This window comes from Balearica regulorum, chromosome 31, assembly GCF_011004875.1.
Source record: "Balearica regulorum gibbericeps isolate bBalReg1 chromosome 31, bBalReg1.pri, whole genome shotgun sequence".
NCBI classification, from domain to species: Eukaryota; Metazoa; Chordata; class Aves; order Gruiformes; family Gruidae; genus Balearica; species Balearica regulorum.
In genome coordinates this window covers 1,106,379-1,126,533 of record NC_046214.1, presented here as the reverse complement: position 1 = coordinate 1,126,533, position 20,155 = coordinate 1,106,379, and the positions used below count along the sequence as shown (strand labels likewise).

The 20,155-nt window shown below is 58.6% G+C and overlaps 1 protein-coding gene across 1 annotated transcript; it reads left to right on the top strand.

The window, feature by feature from the left end:
* Positions 1-1,262: 1,262 nt before the first annotated feature.
* On the top strand, positions 1,263-5,207 carry COX6B1 (cytochrome c oxidase subunit 6B1). The gene is made up of 4 exons (XM_075738283.1): positions 1,263-1,407; positions 2,455-2,562; positions 2,699-2,799; positions 4,948-5,207. Exons 2-4 carry the CDS (start codon positions 2,457-2,459, stop codon positions 4,999-5,001), a joined length of 261 nt encoding a protein of 86 aa, XP_075594398.1. The 5' UTR covers positions 1,263-1,407; positions 2,455-2,456; the 3' UTR covers positions 5,002-5,207.
* The last annotated feature ends 14,948 nt before the right edge of the window (positions 5,208-20,155 follow it).

Sequence of the window (20,155 nt, the reverse complement as noted above, 5' to 3'; positions counted from 1 at the left end):
AAATTAGGATTTTGGGGCTCCTGGGGGGTATTTTGGGGAGAGAAATGGGGATTTTGGGGGATCTGGGGGGAATTTGGGGACAGAAATGGGGGTTTGGGGGTCCTGGGAGCACTTTGGCAGGTTCGGGGGGGTATTTTGGGGACAGAAATGGGGATTTTGGGGGTCCTGGGAGCATTTTGGGGACAGGAATGGGGATTTTGGGGGTCCTGGGAGGGATTTGGGGATATTTGGGGGCGGGTTAGGGGGATTTAGGGACAAGGATGAATATTTGGGGGGTCATTGAGTGGGATTTGGGGACAGAAATGGGGATTTTGGGGGGTCCGAGGGGAGATTTGGGGAGAAATGGGGGGTTTGGGGGCCCTGGGGGACATTTTGGGGACAGAAATGGGGATTTGGGGGGTCCTGGGGGTGTTTGGGGATAGAAATAATTAGGATTTTGAGGGGGCTAGGGGGATTTGGGGACAGAAATAGGGATTTTGGGGGTCCTGCGGGCATTTTGGGGGGTTCGAGGGAGGATTTGGGGACAGAAATTGGATTTTTGGGGGTCCTGGGGGCATTTGGGTGGCCGGGGGTTCGAGGGAGGATTTGGGGACAGAAATGGGGATTTTGGGGGTCCTGGGTGGTATTTGGGGATAGAAATTAGGATTTTGCGGGTGCTAGGGGGATTTGGGGACAGAAATGGGGATTTTGGGGGGTCCTGGGGGTATTTTGGGGGGTTCGAGGGAGGATTTGGGGACAGAAATGGGATTTTTGGGGGTCCGGGGAGGGATTTGGGGATATTTTGGGGGGCTTTGGAGGGATTTAGGGACAAGGATGAAGATTTGGGGGGTCCGGGGGGGGGGAATTTGGGGACAGAAATGGGTGGTTTGGGGGTCCTGGGAGCATTTTGGGGGGTCCGAGGGGAGATTTGGGGACAGAAATTGGAATTTTGGGGGTCGGGGGGGGGGGGGGGGTTTGGGAACAGAAATGGGGATTTTGGGTGTCCTGGGGGTATTTGGAGGCACGACGACGCTGTTAATGTCAAGTTTGGGTTCCTGCGGGTATTTGGGGGTCATGTCACGGTATTTTTGGGCCATTTCAGGGTATTTGGGGGGTCGTTTCGGGATATTTTGGGGCCATTTTGGGTTATTTTGGTGCAGTTCCGGGTACGGTCCGGAGTCCTCCCGCCGTTGGCGACGCTCAGTCCTCCCGCTTCCTCTCTATGGCCGCCGCAGTCCTCCGAGCGCTGGCCCCGCCCTCTCCTTCGGCCGCTCTATCCACTGATCTCGATGGTTCCTCTCCTTCGTTTACTTGCGGGGAATGCGGAGGAGGGTTGCGTCACTTCCGGCGACGCGCTGCGCTTCCGCTGCGTCTCGTTGGTTCCGGCAGGAGGGCGGCGGTGAAAGTCACTTTGAAGCGGAGTCGGTGGTAACTGGGGAGGGGGGGGAACTGGGAGGGGTTACTGGGAGCACTGGGAGGGTGGTGGGGGTTACTGGGAGCGGCTGGAGGGGTTACTGGGAGCACTGGGAGGGCTCTGGGGGGAACTGGGAGCACTGGGAGGGGCTGGAGGGGTTACTGGGAGGGCTCTGGGGGGAACTGGGAGCACTGGGAGGGGCTGATGGGGTTACTGGGAGCACTGGGAGGGCTCTGGGGGGAACTGGGAGCACTGGGAGGGGCTGGAGGGGTTACTGGGAGGGCTCTGGGGGGAACTGGGAGCACTGGGGGGGGCTGGAGGGGTTACTGGGAGGGCTCTGAGGGGAACTGGGAGTACTGGGAGGGGCTGGAGGGGTTACTGGGAGCACTGGGAGGGCTCTGGGGGCAACTGGGAGTGGCTGGAGGGGTTACTGGGAGGGCTTTGGGGAGTTACTGGGAGCAACTGGGAGGGTGGGGGAGGGTTACTGGGGGGAACTGGAAGGTTACTGGGGACACTGGGAGGGCTCTGGGGGAACTGGGAGCAGCTGGAGGGGTTACTGGGAGGGCCTGGAGGAAACTGGGAGGGTTCTAGGAGGAACTGGGGGGGGTTACTGGGAGCGCTGGGTTATTAACGAACCCCAGGAGTGCTAATTAACACTGGGGTGGGGCTAATTAATCTCATTAATTAAGCCACACCCCCTCATTAGCATAACCCCCAGCTGGCAATTAATTTCCCTTGGGGAGACAATTTGAGGGGGGTTTAATTACGCGGGGGGGGGCTTTAATTATCTTGGGGGGGCGTGTTAATTATAGCAGAGCCCTTAATTACTCTGGGCAGGTTATTAATTAATCCTAAGTTGTTAATTAGGGCTGATTAATTAATTAATTAAGCCTTGCGCTGTGCTTTGGTACCCTTTGCCTTCCCATTCCCCAGATTATTTATTTCAGGGGCGGGGGGGGGGGGGGGTGTGATTTAATTAACCTGAGGAGTTATTAATTAGAACCAAAGGGGGGTTAATTAATGAAGGGGCGTTAATTACCCCGTTAATTACTTCTCGTTAGCCATGGCCGATGACATCAAAGCCAAACTGGAGCGTTACAAGACGGCTCCGTTCGACAGCCGCTTCCCCAACCAAAACCAAACCAAGAATTGTTGGCAGAATTATTTAGGTACCGCCCCTCCCCCCCCCACCCGCCCCTCCCCCACCCTCCGCCCCTCCCCCACCCCACCCCCCCAGCAGGGTGGGGGAGGGGCCCGATGTCCCCCCCCACGTCCCCCCACGTCCCCCTTTCTCGGTGTCCCCAGATTTCCATCGCTGTCAGAAAGCCATGGCGGCCAAAGGGGCGGACGCCGCTCCGTGTCAGTGGTACTATCGCGTCTACAAGTCCATCTGTCCGACTTCTTGGGTGAGTGGTGGCCCCGACGTGGCCCTGACGTGTCCCCGACGTGTCCCCAACGTCCTCAGGTCCCTCACGGTGTCCCCACGGCCCTCAGGTCCTCCCATGGTGGCCCCGTGATTCTCATGTCCCCATGGTGTCCCCAACGTTCTCAGGTCCCTCATGGTGTCCCCATGGCCCTCAGGTGGCCCCATGGTTCTCATGTCCCCAGCGTGTCCCCAACGTCCTCAGGTCCCCCACGGTGTCCCCATGGCCCTCAGGTCCCCCCCATGGTGGCCCCGTGGTTCTCATGTCCCCAACGTGTCCCCAACGTCCTCAGATCCCTCACGGTGTCCCCATGGCCCTCAGGTCCTCCCATGGTGGCCCCGTGATTCTCATGTCCCCATGGTGTCCCCAACGTTCTCAGGTCCCTCACGGTGTCCCCATGGCCCTCAGGTCCCCCCCATGGTGGCCCCATGGTTCTCATGTCCCCAACGTGTCCCCATGGCCCTCAGGTCCCTCATGGTGTCCCCATGGCCCTCAGGTCCCCCCCATGGTGGCCCCATGGTTCTCATGTCCCCAACGTGTCCCCAACATCCTCAGGTCCCTCATGGTGTCCCAATGGCCCTCAGGTCCCCCCCATGGTGGCCCCATGGTTCTCATGTCCCCAACGTGTCCCCAACGTTCTCAGGTCCCTCATGGTGTCCCCATGGCCCTCAGGTCCCCCCCATGGTGGCCCCGTGGTTCTCATGTCCCCAACGTGTCCCCAACGTCCTCAGGTCCCTCATGGTGTCCCAATGGCCCTCAGGTGGCCCCGTGGTTCTTATGTCCCCAACGTGTCCCCAACGTCCTCAGGTCCCCCACGGTGTCCCCACGGCCTTCAGGTGCCCCCATGGTGGCCCCGTGGTTCTCATGTCCCCAACGTGTCCCCAATGTCCTCAGGTCCCTCACGGTGTCCCCATGGCCCTCAGGTTCCCCCCATGGTGGCCCCGTGGTTCTCATGTCCCCAGCGTGTCCCCAACGTCCTCAGGTCCCTCACGGTGTCCCCATGGCCCTCAGGTCCCCCCCATGGTGGCCCCGTGGTTCTCATGTCCCCACCATGTTCCCAACATCCTCAGGTCCCCCGTGGTGTCCCCACAGTGTCCCTGTGGCCCCGTGATCCTTGGGTCTCTGTCCCCACAGTGTCCCCAACGTCCTTGGGTCCCCCACGGTGTCCTCACAGCCTTCAGGTCCCCCCACGGTGGCCCCGTGGTTCTCATGTCCCCAGCGTGTCCCCAACATCCTCAGGTCCCTCATGGTGTCCCCATGGCCTTCAGGTGCCCCCATGGTGGCCCCGTGGTCCTTGGGTCTCTCTTGGTGTCCCCATGGTGTCCCCAACGTCCTCGGGTCCCCCATGGTGTCCCCACAGTGTCCCCACGGTCCTCACATCCCCAACATCCACGGTGTCCCCACAGCCTTCAGGTCCCCCCATGGTGGCCCCATGGTTCTCATGTCCCCAACATGTCCCCAACATGTCCCCAACATGTCCCCAACGTCCTTGGGTTCCCCATGGTGTCCTCACAGCCCTCAGTGTCCCCATGGTGTCCCCATGGCCTTCAGGTGCCCCCGTGGTGGCCCCGTGGTCCTTGGGTCTCTCTTGATGTCCCCATGGTCCTCATGTCCCCCAGGGTGTCCCCATGATCCTTCGGTTCCTCTCAGTGTCCCCATGGTGTCCCCATGGCCCTCAGGTCCCCCACAGAGTGTCCCCATGGTCCTTGGGTCTCTCCCAGGTCCCCCCCCCGGTGTCCCCACGGCCCTCAGGGTCCCCACAGTGTCACCATGTCCCCCCTGGCATCACTGCGGTCCCTGTGCCACCCACAGTGTCCCCAAGTCCCCCATGGTGTCACCACGTCCACCTTGACATCACCGTGGTCCCTGTGTCCCCCGCGATGTCTCCCATGGTGTCAACGTTGACGTCACCGTGGTCCCTGTGTCCCCCGCAATGTCCCCCATGGTGTCACCATGTCCACCTTGACATCACCGTGGTCCCTGTGTCCCCCGTGATGTCCCCCATGGTGTCAACGTTGACGTCACCGTGGTCCCTGTGTCCCCCACGATGTCCCCCGTGGTGTCCCCGTGTCCTCCGTGACGTCCCCGCCGCCCTCGCGTCCCTCACCCCGTCGCCGTGTCACCCCGCAGGTGACAACGTGGGACGAGTACCGCGAGGAGGGGACCTTCCCTGGCAAGATCTGAGCTTCACCCACCCCCCCCGGGGAGGGGACATCTGTGTCACCAGAGCGGGTGGTGACGCGGCCATCACCGGGGTGGGGGTGGGGAGGGGTGACGGACCCAACCCCCACCCCAGGACGAGGCGGGGGACACACGGTTGTCACCGGGGTTGGGGAGGGGACACCGCTGTCAACCGGTGCGGTGGCACGACCAATAAAGGGTTGAACTGGTTTTGGTTATGGATGGTGGGGTGGGATGTCCCCAAGGTGGGGGTTGGGTGTCCCCAAGGTGGGGGAGGGGACAGAGCAAAGACCCCCCCCGGGAGTTGGAACCAGAAGGTTTTATTGAAACGAATCGTGGTGGGACGGCCACAGGAGAGGACAACCCCCTGCCCGGACACTTGGGTGTCCCCGTTGTCCCCACTCTTGGGTTCTCCTTGGGGACAGAGGCGCTATGGGACCAAGGGGAGACCTTGGAGGGGTCGAAGACCGAGGGGCAACCCCAGGATCTGGCCCACAACGTCCCCGGGGGCCACCAGGGTCTGGCCGAGGCCTCGCAGCGGCAGCGCTCCCAGCAGCTGGCCTGGGGGAGGACACGGGGTCAGGATGTCACCTCCGTCCCACCCTCAGCCCGTGCCACCACCCCCCCATCCCTTCCCTTCATCCATCCTCCCATTTCTTGACGTCTCCATCGTTCCTTCCTCTTGGATCTATCCATCTGTCCATGGTTTCTTCATTCATCTTCATGGCTTCTTCAGCCATCTGTCCATCTTCGTGGTTTCTCCATCCATCTTCGTGGTTTCTCCATCCATCTTCGTGGTTTCTCCATCCATCTGTCCGTCTTCGTGGTTTCTCCATCCATCTTCGTGGTTTCTCCATCCATCTGTCCGTCTTTGTGGTTTCTCCGTCCATCTTCGTGGTTTCTCCATCCATCTTCGTGGTTTCTCCGTCCATTCTCTTGTCCACCCTTCAGTTCCTCTAGCTAGCTAGCTTACTTCCATGGTTTCTCCACCCATCTGTTTTTGCTCAATGACTTTCTACTTGTCCATCCATCTTTCTGTGGTAGTTTCCCCATCCCTAGCTTCATCAACCAATGAAGAAGCTCATTGATGTGTCCATCCATCTGTTCATCCTTCACCCAACTATCCATCTGACCTTTTTCAGTGGTGTCTTCCATCTCCTCACCCTTCCATTCCTCCTCTATTCATGGTTTCTCCATCCCTGTTGTGTTCCTTCACCTGGTGCTCCTCCCATCCCTTGTCCCCATCGTGTCCCCTCTCCTGGAGGTCCCATCCCATCCCCATGATGCCCCCTCACCTGCAGATAGGTCCCGTGGCTGCAGCGTTCGATGGTGGACGCAGGTGTCACCGGGGCGGCAGCGAGATTCCTCGGGGCACCACGGGGCTGTAGGTGACACAGAGGGTTGGTGAGGACACGTGACACGGGGAGGGACAGACCTCAGGGGACATTGTGGAGGAACAGGTAGAGAAGTCATGGATGGACAGAGGGATGGAGAACATCAACTGATGCGTTGGGGACATTATGAATGTGTTGGGATGTCATGGATGGACAGACACACAGGGGACACCGTGGCCATGTAGGGATGTCACCGGCGGGCAGGGGTGGAGAACGTCATGGAAGGACATGCAGGGATGTCATGGTTGAAGAGAAACGGAGGGGACACCAGAGGTGGACACCTAGAGGTCATCATGGACACGTAGAGATGTCATGGATGGACAGAGACGTGAGGGACACATAAGGGTGTCACGGATGACCACGTAGGGATGTCACAGATGGACACGCACAGTGATGACACCATGGAGGGACGTGTAGCGACATCATGGATGGACAGAGAGCTGGAGAACATCATGATGGACACACAGGGGTCATCGTGGACAGACACATATGCCTAGGTGACATCACGGATGGTCATGTGGGAACCCCCCCCCCTCCAGAAGACCCACGGCCTCACATCCACCTCCCACCCCGTGTCCCCGTGGTCCCCAACTCACGGCAGACGTTGGGGGTGCTCCAGGGTCCCACCCGAGCTCCAGCCTGGCGGCAGGCGGCTTCGTAAGCGCCCAGGACCTCTTTGAGGACCTCTTTGTCCCCAGGGGCCTCGCAGAGCTCCCGGAGACAGATGTCAAAGAAGATCCCGGGATGGACCATGGTGTGACATTCCCCAAAAGGACCTCGAGGAGCTCGGAGAAGACCACAGAGCTCGTTGTGGACGAAGGCTCTTTTGAGGGGCTGACGACAAGGAGGACACGCGGGACCGGGGCAGGGACGATGACACATGGTCATGGTGGTGGCCTTGTAGATGTGGTCGTTGTAGGGGTGGCCATCGAAGTTACCGCAGAGGCCGCAGGTGACGTTGCGGTAGCGCGGTGACACGGTGACGGCAACCGCGGCCCCGGGACCGGCGGTTACGCGGAGGCCGAAGTCGGCGAGGAAGAGGAGGGTGGTGGCACCCTGGGGTGTCACGCACACGGTCCGGCCCTGCAGGCAGAAGGGCAGCGGCACCGCGGCGCCGTCCATCTGCGGCGGGTGGGGTCGGAGTGAGCGAGGGGACCTGGTTGGCTGCCCCGCCTGGTCCTCCAGCCTGGTTCTTCTCGCCAGCCCTCTGTCCTCCTCCAGCCATCCTTCCAACCTTCTTCATCCAATGTTCTCCATCCTTCTTCATCCAACCTCTTCCATCCACACATCCATCCATCCTTCTCTGTCCACCCATCCATGACCTTCTCAGTTCCTCCACCCATGGTCTTTTCCATCCACCCATCCATGCTCTTCATCCATCTACCCATGCTCTTCTTCATCTAGGCCTACTTTGCCCCTTTCCTCCATCCATGCCCTGCTTCACCCATGCTCTTCTCCATCCATCCGTCCCTCCATCCATGCTTTTCTCCATACACCCAGCTTGGTCATCTCCATTTATCTGCCTCTCCATGATCCCTCCATCCTTCTCCATCCAGTCAGTCGTCTTCATCCATCTGTCCGTGCTCCTCTTCATCCATCTATCCATGCTCTTCTTCATCCTTCTCCATCTCTATCCATCCAACCTTTTTAATTCTTCTCCATCCATCTTCATCCATCTCCATCTATCCATCCATCCTTTTCCATCCATCTCCATCTGTCCATCAATCCTTTTCCATCCATCCTTTTCCATCCATCTCCATCTGTCCATCCAACCTTCGACCATCCATCTAACCTTCATGCACCCATCCCTCTCCATCTATCCTTTTCCATTCTTCTCCGTTCTTCCCCATCAATCCTTTTCTTCTCTATCCTTTTCCATCCCTTTTCATCCAACGTTCAACCATCCATCCTTCTCCACCCAACCTTCTCCATCCGTCCTTTTCCATTCTTCTCCATCCATCCTTCTCCACGCCCCCCCACCCTCCCTCCACCCCATTGCACCCCCAAACCCTCCTTCACCCCCTCACCTCCACCACTCCGGGGCTCCCTCCCTGCAGCACCCAACGATGCTTCTCCACGGTGATGGTGACCCTACGGCCACCGCTGCCACCTCGGGGTGGGTCGGTGACGGTGACGTCAAAAGCGGGATGGACACCGGGGGGGGCCGCAGCTCCGGGCCACCACGTAGGAGCAGTTGTCCCCCACGGCCGCAGCCGCCCCGTCGAAGCTCATGTAGTGCCGGGTCCCCACCGCTCGGCAGGTCCCCGGGGTGCCGGTGGCACCCAACGCTGTCCCCTGCATTGCCGAGCACCCCTGGGTGGCACTGGTGGGGGAGACGCAGCCCTCCCGGCACCCTTGGGTGCAGCCGGGGGTGCAGAGGGCGTAGCGGGTGCCTGCCGGGCAGTTGGGTGCTGCGGGGTGGAGAAGGAGGAGATGTTGGGGGGGGGGAGTCCTGCCTGGGTGCCCTCCCCGGGGTGCCTGGGTGCTCTTCAGGGTGCCCAGGTCCTTCCTGGGTGCTTTATGGGGCTGTCGTCCCCCCCCCCGCCCAGGTCCCTGGGGTGCTCTGTGGGACCATGTCCCCCCCACCCAGATGTCTGGGTCCCCAGGGTGCTCTATGGGGCCGTGTCGTTCCCCCCCCCGCCACGAGGTCCCTGGGGTGCTCTATGGGACCATGTTCCCACCCACCCACCCACCCGGGTCCTTGGGGGTCCCCTATGGGGCCGTGGTGTGTCCCCCCCCCCACCCCACCCCACCCCTGGGTGCTGGCTGACTTACGGCAGAAGCCCTGGGATCGCCATTCCAGCACCCTTCTCCCGGCCTCCTGGCAGGCGGCGACGTAGGCGGCGATGATGCGGCAGACGCCCTCGCGGTGACACCGATCGGCGACGCAATCCCGGTAGTAGGTTTCGGGGTGAATGGTCCCGTGGCAGAACCGGAAAGGTCCCTCCTTACTCAACACCACCCCGCACTCTTCTCCACCCTCTAGTTGTCCTTTCCCCGACCCCACTGTCACCTCGCACCCCGAAACTTTGCCGCACCCCCCTTCCGCCGCTCCCCCCGTCGGCGCCACGTCGTTTCGGGGGTCCCCGTCTAAATCCCCGCAGAGTCCGCAGAGACGACCCCCGTAAATTCCCGGCACCTGGACGCTCACCCGACCGTGGCGCCCGTCGAAGGCCACTGTCACTCCCCGGGGGGTCCTCGCCGTCACCTCCCAACCCCGGGACTCCAGGGTCACCCCCGAGGTCCCCACGGCGTGGGGCAGGTGGGTGGGCACGCCGTTCACCTGGGAGGGGAGGAGGGAAAGGGGGGGGGGGTGAAATGGGGGTCACGGAATCTGCGTTCGGCCATCCTGGAGCCCGTTTCCTTGCTACTCGTGGTTTACTCGCTCGTTACTCGTGGTTTACGCACAAGCTACTCATAATTTTCTCACTCGCCACTGATAATTCTCTCGCCACTGATAATTTCCCCACTCTCCACTGATAATTTCCTCACTTGACACCGCTACTTTTCTCACTCGCCACTCAGAGTTTACTCACAAGCTACTCGCTCATTGTTCACCACTTGGTACCACCATTCCAAGGCAGCTTGTGGTGGGGACTGGATGGGAACAAGCCCTCTTACTACTTGTGCTTTACTCACTGACTACTCAGCACTTCCAGCTTACATTTCCCCTCTTACTCTCTCCTTACTCCTTACTCACACACTTGCCACTCACCCTTAATTCACTACACATCCCTGGGCAACTCTACATTCCCCACATCCTTGCTCGTCTGCTTGTGTTACTCACCACTCACTCGTTACTTGCTTACTACTCACTCCCTGGGCCATCCAGACCAGCTAAAACACTCTTTACACCTGCTACTCACTGGCTACTCATCACTTGGCCAACAAACACATCCCCACTTACTACCAGCAGGGGGAGAAAGTGCTACTCAGCACCCAAGCCCTCCTCCTGGGTTACTCACCGCCTTACTCCATCCTCACAACTCCTTCCTCACAGCTCTTACTCACTCCCCGCCCTCACGCCTGCCCTACTCCTCCCTTACTCACCCCTGAAACTACTCACCGTGACCTGCCCGGGTTCCAGCCCCACGCGTGTGCGATGCACGAGGACCTCGACGCCGACGATGCCACCGGGGCCACCGCGCACCAGGACGCGGAAGGACTCGGCTCCGGCGGCGGCACCGGGGCAGAATCCGGCCAGGAGGTAGACGCAGGAGATGAGGAAGTCACGGTGGAGACGGTCGAAGGTGCGGAGGTGGCCCACGCCCAGGGCAGAGCAGGTGGCGGGGACAGGGGTGGGGATGGGGTTGGTGGCACAGGGCTCCTGGGGGTGTTTGGGTGAGCAGGATGGAGCTGTGCGGGCAGGAGGAGCGGTGGTTGGTCCAGTTGTTCTTCTGGAAGGGTTCCTTCATCCATCCATCCATCCAATGATCCCTCAATCCATTCCTCCATCCCTTCCTCCATCCTTCCACCCCATCCATCCTTCTTCACCTAGTTCTCCATCCTTCCTTCCACCCTTGTCCTTCTTTACCCATCTCCATTCCTTCTTCCTTCTTCCACTGTCCGTCCATCCTCCTTCACCCATTTCTTGATCCCTTCATCCCTCCATCCTTCTTCCACAATTTCTCCATCCATCCCTCTCTCCATTCTTCACCCTTTCTCCATCCTTCATCACCTCTTTCTCCATCCATCCATCCTTCCTTCTTCATCCATTTCTTGATCCCTTCATCCTTCTTCCACTGTTTTTTGTGCCTCCCTCCTTCTTCACCTCTTTCTCCATCCATCCATTTCTCCATCCCTTCCACTGTTTCTTTGCCCCTCCCTCCCTCCATCCCTTCATCCTTCTTCACTTTTCCATCCCTCCATCCATCCCTCCATTTCTCCATCCCTTCATCCTTCTTCCACTGTTTCTTTGTCCATCCATCACCATTTCTTCATCCCTTCATCTTTCTTCTACTGTCCATCCATCCTTCTTTACCCATTTATTCATCCCTTCATCTTTCTTCCATTATTTCTTTGTCCATCCATCCACCCCTCTGTTCTTCTTCACCATTTCTCCATCCTTCTTCACCTCTTTCTCCATCCATCCATCCATCCTGCCATCCTTCTTCACCCATTTCTCCATCCCGTCACCCTTCTTCCATTATTTCTTTGTCCATCCATCCACCCCTCCATCCTTCTTCACCTCTTTCTCCATCCATCCATCCATCCTTCTTCCACCGTCCATCCATCCATCCTGCCATCCTTCTTCACCCATTTCTCCATCCCGTCACCCTTCTTCACCTCAATCCCACCACCCACACCTCCATTCCTCCCACCGCGTCCCCCTGCCCCGGCTCACGGCACTGCGTCCCCTGTCCCCCGCTGTCCCCTTCCTCCGGCTGGGCGCAGACCCCGCAGAGTTGTCCCCGTAGCGTTGCCGGTGCCGTCACCGTCACCGCGCCGTCTCCGCCGAAGGCCACCCGCACGCCCGTGGCTGTTGTCACCCGCCGCTGACCCCCGCGACGTTCCAACCGCACCCTGCCACCCGCCAACGAGAGGGGCAGGCGGGTCTGACGTCCGGCCACCTGAGGGAAGGGACACCGGCTGGGACACCCAGTCACCTGGGTCCCCTTTCCAGGGGGTTGGACACAGGGGCGAGACCCCCCAAACACCTGGGTCCTCTCCTGGAGAAGACCACCCTCAACCCACCCCACCACGCCTCATGCTCCGCCCGGGGCCGTATCCTCACCCTCGCCATCGTCTCCTCTCCTCGGAGTAGGACCACCTCGTAGCCGTCACCGCGGAGTGTGACATGGCTGAAGGTGGCAGCTGGTCCCCTGCCCACCTGGCCGCCCGCCGTGACCTGGAGGGCGGGCAACTGGGCGCTGCAGGTGGTCACCAACGTCTGGGTGCAAACTCCAGCCAAGCCGTAGTTCTTCCCATCGAAGGCTCGGTAGCGCCAACGTCCCAAGACGTGGCAAACGAGTGGGGGCTGCGAGATGGGGAGGCATCTGGGGGAGGTTTCCACCATCTTGCACCTTGTTCCCTTCGGGCAATGGACATCGTTGCAAGATGGGTTGATGGGAACGCATCTAGGGGAGGTTTCCACCATCTTGCACGTCGTTCCGGATGGACAATGCAGGTCATCGCAAGACGGCTTGTTGGCTACGCATTTGGGCCAACCCTCCGCCATCTTGCACGTTGTCCCCTTCAAGCAATGGAGGTCTTTGCACGATGGCTTGTTGGGGAGGCATCTGGGTGAGGTTTCCACCATCTGGCACGTCATTCCGGATGGGCAATGCACATCGTTGCAGGATGGCTTCTTGGGCACGCATTTGGGCCAATCCTCCACCATCTGACACGTTGTTCCAGCTGGACAATGCATATCGTTGCATGATGGCTTGTTGGGCACGCAGGTAGGCCAGTCCTCCACTATCTGACACGTTGTCCCCGCCGGGCAATGCACCTCGCTGCAAGACGGCTTGTTGGGCACACATTTGGGCCAGTCCTCCACCATCCGGCAAGTGGTCCCAGCCGGGCAGCGGACGGCGTCACAAGACAGCTTGTTGGGTACGCACATTGGCCAACCTCCTACCGTCTGGCAAGTGGTGGCCACGGGGCAACGGACGGTGCTGCAGGTGGGTTGGTTGGACATGCATTTGGGCCAACCCTCCACCATGTGACACGTGGTGCCTTCCAAGCAGTGTACCGTGGAGCAGGTGGGCTTGGGGGGGACGCAACGAGGGACGCCCTCCACCATGTGACACACGGTCCCGGCCTTGCAGGAGAGATTGGCGCAGGACTTGGCTGGTGCGCTCCTAGTCATCTGCACGCACTTGGGCCACCCTTGCACCACCCGGCAGGTCATCTCGCCTGGGCACCGTAGGTCACCACATGAGGGAACGCGGACACAACGGGGCCACCCGTTGAGGACCTTGCAGCCCATTCCCACCTTGCAGTGGAGGTTCTTACAGGAGGGTCGGGAGACGCAGGCAGGATGACCGTGAACCACCACGCAGGCAGTGCCGGGTTTGCAGGCAACGTGCTGGCAGGAGGTGGGGACGGTGACGCAGTGGATGCCGATGCAGGACATGGGAGGTGATGAGATCCCAGGAGAAAATGGGCGGATGGAAGCGGGGTGGCCCCAGGAGACAGAGCTGAAGAGGGGATAGCTGGGAAGACAGCGGGGCCACCCATCTGTCATGGTGCAGGTTGTTCCCTTGGGACAGTGGATGTCGCTGCAGGAGGGTTGGTGGTGGACACAGTGGGGCCACCCGTCCATCACCTTGCACACGGTCCCTTTGGAACATTGGATGTCACTGCAAGAAGGTCTTCTAATGGAGGTCTTGGTTTGGACACAGCGTGGCCAACCATCAACCATCTGGCACGTGGTTCCCTTCTGGCACTGGATGTCGTCACAGGAGGGTGGGCTGTGGACACACTGAGGCCACCCCTGCAGCATCTTGCATGTGGTCCCTTGGGTACAGTGGACATCATTGCAAGAAGGTCTTCTAATGGAGGTCTTGGTTTGGACACACCTTGGCCAACCATCAGCCATCTGGCACATGGTTCCCTTCTGGCACTGGATGTCACTGCAGGAGGGACGATTTTGGACACACTGGGGCCATCCATTGACCATGTTGCATGTGGACCCTTGCGGACAGTGGACGCCACTGCAGGACGGTTGCCTGTGGACACATTGGGGCCACCCATCCATCATCTTGCACATGGTCCCCTTGGAACATTGGATGTCACTGCAGGAAGGTCTCCTGATGGCAGTCTTGGTTTGGACACACCTGGGCCAACCATCAACCATCTGGCACGTGGTTCCTTTCTGGCATTGGATGTCATTGCAAGAAGGTGGGGTTTGGACACACTGGGGCCAACCATTGACCATGTTGCACGTGGTTCCCTTGGGACAGTGGACATCCCTGCAGGAGGGCTGCCTGTGGATGCACTGAGGCCACCCATCAGTCATCTTGCACGTGGTTCCTTTGGAACACTGGACATCCCTGCAAGAAGGTCTTCTAATGGAGGTCTTGGTTTGGACACAGCGTGGCCAACCATCTCCCACCTGGCACGTGGTTCCCTTCTGGCACTGGATGTCACTGCAGGAGGGACGAGTTTGGACACACTGGGGCCATCCATTGACCATGTTGCACGTGGTCCCTTGTGGACAGTGGACATCACTGCAGGACGGTTGACTGTGGACACAGTGAGGCCACCCATCCATCATCTTGCATGTGGTCCCCTTGGAACATTCAATGTTGCTGCAGGAAGGTCTCCTAATGGAGGTCTTGGTTTGGACACACCTTGGCCAACCATCAGCCATCTGGCACGTGGTTCCCTTCTGGCACTGGATGTCTCTGCAGGAAGGTTGGTTTTGGACACACTGGGGCCAACCATTGACCATGTTACATGTGGTCCCGTGGGGACAGTGGATGTCCTGGCAGGAGGGCAGGTTGTGGACACACTGGGGCCACCCATCCATCATCTTGCATGTGGTCCCCTTGGAACATTCAATGTTGCTGCAGGAAGGTCTCCTAATGGAGGTCTTGGTTTGGACACACCTGGGCCAACCATCAACCATCTGGCACGTGGTTCCCTTCTGGCACTGGATGTCACTGCAGGAGGGACGATTTTGGACGCACTGGGGCCATCCATTGACCATGTTGCACGTGGTTCCCTTGGGACAGTGGACATCATGACAGGACGGCTGCCTGTGGACACATTGAGGCCACCCATCCATCATCTTGCACACAGTCCCTTTGGAACATTGGATGTCACTGCAAGAAGGTCTCCTGATGGTGGTCTTGGTTTGGACGCACCTGGGCCAACCATCTACCACCTGGCAGGTGGTTCCCTTCTGGCACTGGATGTCATCACAGGAGGGTGGGCTGTGGACACACTGAGGCCACCCCTGCAGCATCTTGCATGTGGTCCCTTGGGTACAGTGGACATCCCTGCAAGAAGGTCTTCTAATGGAGGTCTTGGTTTGGACACACCTTGGCCAACCATCAGCCATTTGGCACGTGGTTCCCTTCTGGCACTGGATGTCACTGCAGGAGGGACGATTTTGGACACACTGGGGCCAACCATTGACCATGTTGCATGTGGTTCCCTTGGGACAGTGGACATCATGACAGGACGGCTGATTGTGGACACACTGGGGCCACCCATCCATCATCTTGCATATGGTCCCCTTGGAACATTGGATGTCACTGCAGGAAGGTCTTCTAATTGAGGTCTTGGTTTGGACACACCTGGGCCAACCATCTACCACCTGGCACGTGGTTCCCTTCTGGCACTGGATGTCACTGCAGGAGGGACGATTTTGGACACACTGGGGCCAACCATTGACCATGTTGCACGTGGTCCCTTGTGGACAGTGGACATCACTGCAGGACGGTTGACTGTGGACACAGTGAGGCCACCCATCCATCATCTTGCATGTGGTCCCCTTGGAACATTCAATGTTGCTGCAGGAAGGTCTCCTAATGGAGGTCTTGGTTTGGACACACCTTGGCCAACCATCAACCATCTGGCACGTGGTTCCTTTCTGGCATTGGATGTCATTGCAAGAAGGTGGGGTTTGGACACACTGGGGCCAACCATTGACCATGTTGCACGTGGTCCCTTGTGGACAGTGGACATCCCTGCAGGAGGGCTGCCTGTGGACGCACTGGGGCCACCCATCAGTCATCTTGCACGTGGTTCCTTTAGAACACTGGACATCCCTGCAAGAAGGTCTTCTAATGAAGGCCTTGGTTTGGACACACCGAGGCCAGCCATCAACCATCTGGCAGGTGGTTCCCTTCTGGCACTGGATGTCCTGGCAGGAGGGCAGGTTGTGGACACACTGAGGCCACCCATCGGTCACTTTGCATATGGTCCCTTTGGGACATTGGATGATGCTACAAGAAGGTCTCCTAAGGGATGTCTTGGTATGGATACATTGGGGCCAACCATCAACCATCTGACATGCGGTTCCCTTCTGGCAGTGGACATCAGCACAAGAAGGTTGACTTTGAACACATTGGGGCCAACCAGCTGCCATCTTACACATGGTCCCTTTGGGACAGTGGACATCCCTGCAGGAGGGCTGGTTGTGGACACACTTGGGCCAGTCATGTAGCATTTTGCAGGTGGTGCCTTTAGGACACTGGATGTCCCCACAAGATGGTTGCCTCAGTATGGTCTTTGTTTGGATGCACCGTGGCCAACCATCGACCATCTGACATGTGGTTCCCCTATGGCACTGGATGTCATGACACGAAGGTTGGCTTTGGACACACAGCGGCCAACCGTCCGTCATCTTGCACGTGGTCTGTTTGGGACATTGGATGTCACTACAAGAAGGTCTCCTTGGGGACATCTTAGTTTGGACACAGCGTGGCCAACCATCAACCATCTGACACGTGGTTCCCTTCTGGCACTGGATGTCCTGGCAGGAGGGTGGGTTGTGGACGCAGTGGGGTTGTCCATCTGTCATCCTGCACGTGGTCCCTTTGGGACAGTGGACGTCACTACAAGAAGGTCGTCTGCGGGAAGTCTTGGTTTGGACACAGCGTGGCCAACCATCAACCATCTGACACGTGGTTCCCTTCTGGCACTGGATGTCCTGGCAGGAGGGTGGGTTGTGGACACACCGTGGTTGGCCATTGATCATGTTACACGTGGTCCCTTGGGGACAGTGGACATCGTTGCAAGAAGGTCGCCTGAGGGACATCTTGGTTTGGACACAGCGTGGCCAACCATCAACCATCTGGCAGGTGGTTCCCTTCTGGCACTGGATGTCCTGGCAGGAGGGTGCATTGTGGACGCAGTGGGGTTGTCCATCTGTCATCCTGCACGTGGTCCCTTTGGGACAGTGGACGTCACTGCAAGAAGGTCGCCTGAGGGACATCTTGGTTTGGACACATTGTGGCCAACCATCAACTATCTGACACGTGGTTCCCTTCTGGCACTGGATGTCCTGGCAGGAGGGCAGGTTGTGGACACACTGTGGTTGGCCATCTGTCATCCTGCACGTGGTCCCTTTGGGACAACGGATGTCACTACAAGAAGGTTGTCTGCGGGAAGTCTTGGTTTGGACACATTGAGGCCAATCATCAACCATCTGGCAGGTGGTTCCCTTCTGGCACTGGATGTCCAGGCAGGAGGGTGGGTTGTGGACGCAGTGGGGTTGTCCATCTGTCATCCTGCACGTGGTCCCTTTTGGACAGTGGACGTCACTACAAGAAGGTCGTCTGCGGGAAGTCTTGGTTTGGACACACCGTGGCCAACCATCAACCATCTGACACGTGGTTCCCTTCTGGCACTGGATGTCCTGGCAGGAGGGTGGGTTGTGGACACACCGTGGTTGGCCATCTGTCATCCTGCACGTGGTCCCTTTGGGACAACGGATGTCACTACAAGAAGGTCGTCTGCGGGAAGTCTTGGTTTGGACACAGCGTGGCCAACCATCAACCATCTGGCAGGTGGTTCCCTTCTGGCACTGGATGTCCTGGCAGGAGGGTGCATTGTGGACGCAGTGGGGTTGTCCATCTGTCATCCTGCACGTGGTCCCTTTTGGACAGTGGACATCACTACAGGAAGGCTGTTGGGCCACGCATTTGGGTCCACCATCCACTATGCTGCACACGGTTCCTTTTGCGCAGTGGACGTCCTCACAGCTTGGTCTTTTTGCGATGGGTGGCACGTGGGAGATGGTGATTTGGACACAGCGTGGCCAACCATCAACCATCTGGCAGGTGGTTCCCTTCTGGCACTGGATGTCCAGGCAGGAGGGTTGGTTGTGGACACAGTGAGGCCAACCATCTGTCATCTGGCATGTGGTCCCTTTGGGACAGTGGACGTCACTACAAGAAGGTGGTCTTGAGGATGTCTTGGTTTGGACACAGCGTGGCCAACCATCAACCATCTGACACATGGTTCCCTTCTGGCACTGGATGTCCTGGCAGGAGGGTGGGTTGTGGACACACCGTGGTTGTCCATTGATCATGTTACACGTGGTCCCTTGGGGACAGTGGACATGGTTGCAAGAAGGTCGCCTGAGGGAAGTCTTGGTTTGGACACAGCGTGGCCAACCATCAACCATCTGACACGTGGTTCCCTTCTGGCACTGGATGTCCTGGCAGGAGGGTGGGTTGTGGACACACCGTGGTTGGCCATCTGTCATCCTGCACGTGGTCCCTTTGGGACAGTGGACGTCACTACAAGAAGGTGGTCTTGAGGATGTCTTGGTTTGGACACAGCGTGGCCAACCATCAACCATCTGGCAGGTGGTTCCCTTCTGGCACTGGATGTCCTGGCAGGAGGGTGGGTTGTGGACACACCGTGGTTGTCCATTGATCATGTTACACGTGGTCCCTTGGGGACAGTGGTCATGGTTGCAAGAAGGTCGCCTGAGGGAAGTCTTGGTTTGGACACAGCGTGGCCAACCATCAACCATCTGACACGTGGTTCCCTTCTGGCACTGGATGTCCTGGCAGGAGGGTGGGTTGTGGACACAGTGAGGCCAACCATCTGTCATCTGGCATGTGGTCCCTTCGGGACAGTGGACATCACTACAAGAAGGTGGTCTTGAGGATGTCTTGGTTTGGACACAGCGTGGCCAACCATCAACCATCTGGCAGGTGGTTCCCTTCTGGCACTGGATGTCCTGGCAGGAGGGTGGGTTGTGGACACACCGTGGTTGGCCATTGATCATGTTACACGTGGTCCCTTGGGGACAGTGGACATCGTTGCAAGAAGGTCGCCTGAGGGACATCTTGGTTTGGACACAGCGTGGCCAACCATCAACCATCTGGCAGGTGGTTCCCTTCTGGCACTGGATGTCCTGGCAGGAGGGTGCATTGTGGACGCAGTGGGGTTGTCCATCTGTCATCCTGCACGTGGTCCCTTTGGGACAGTGGATGTCACTACAAGAAGGTGGTCTTGAGGATGTCTTGGTTTGGACACAGCGTGGCCAACCATCAACCATCTGGCAGGTGGTTCCCTTCTGGCACTGGATGTCCTGGCAGGAGGGTGCATTGTGGACGCAGTGGGGTTGTCCATCTGTCATCCTGCACGTGGTCCCTTGGGGACAGTGGACGTCACTACAAGAAGGTCGCCTGAGGGACATCTTGGTTTGGACACATTGTGGCCAACCATCAACTATCTGACACGTGGTTCCCTTCTGGCACTGGATGTCCTGGCAGGAGGGGCAGGTTGTGGACACACTGTGGTTGGCCATCTGTCATCCTGCACGTGGTCCCCTTGGGGACAGTGGACGTCACTACAAGAAGGTCGCCTGAGGGACATCTTGGTTTGGACACATTGAGGCCAATCATCAACCATCTGGCAGGTGGTTCCCTTCTGGCACTGGATGTCCTGGCAGGAGGGTGGGTTGTGGACACACTGTGCTTGTCCATCTGTCATCCTGCACGTGGTCCCTTTTGGACAGTGGACGTCACTACAAGAAGGTCGTCTGCGGGAAGTCTTGGTTTGGACACACCGTGGCCAACCATCAACCATCTGGCACGTGGTTCCCTTCTGGCACTGGATGTCCAGGCAGGAGGGTTGGTTGTGGACACAGTGAGGCCAACCATCTGTCATCTGGCATGTGGTCCCTTTGGGACAGTGGACGTCACTACAAGAAGGTGGTTTTGATGTCTTGGTTTGGACACACCTTGGCCAGCTATCAACCATCTGACATGTGGTTCCCTTCTGGCACTGGATGTCACTGCAGGATGGTTGGTTTTGGACACACCGTGGTTGTCCATCTGTCATCCTGC

Coding starts and splice junctions, on each gene's coding strand:
- COX6B1 (XM_075738283.1), top strand. CDS start 2,457: ATGGCCGATGACATCAAAGCCAAACTGGAGCGTTACAAGACGGCTCCG. Junction 2,563..2,698: donor TTGTTGGCAGAATTATTTAG/GTACCGCCCCTC, acceptor CGGTGTCCCCAG/ATTTCCATCGCTGTCAGAAA. Junction 2,800..4,947: donor CCATCTGTCCGACTTCTTGG/GTGAGTGGTGGC, acceptor GTCACCCCGCAG/GTGACAACGTGGGACGAGTA.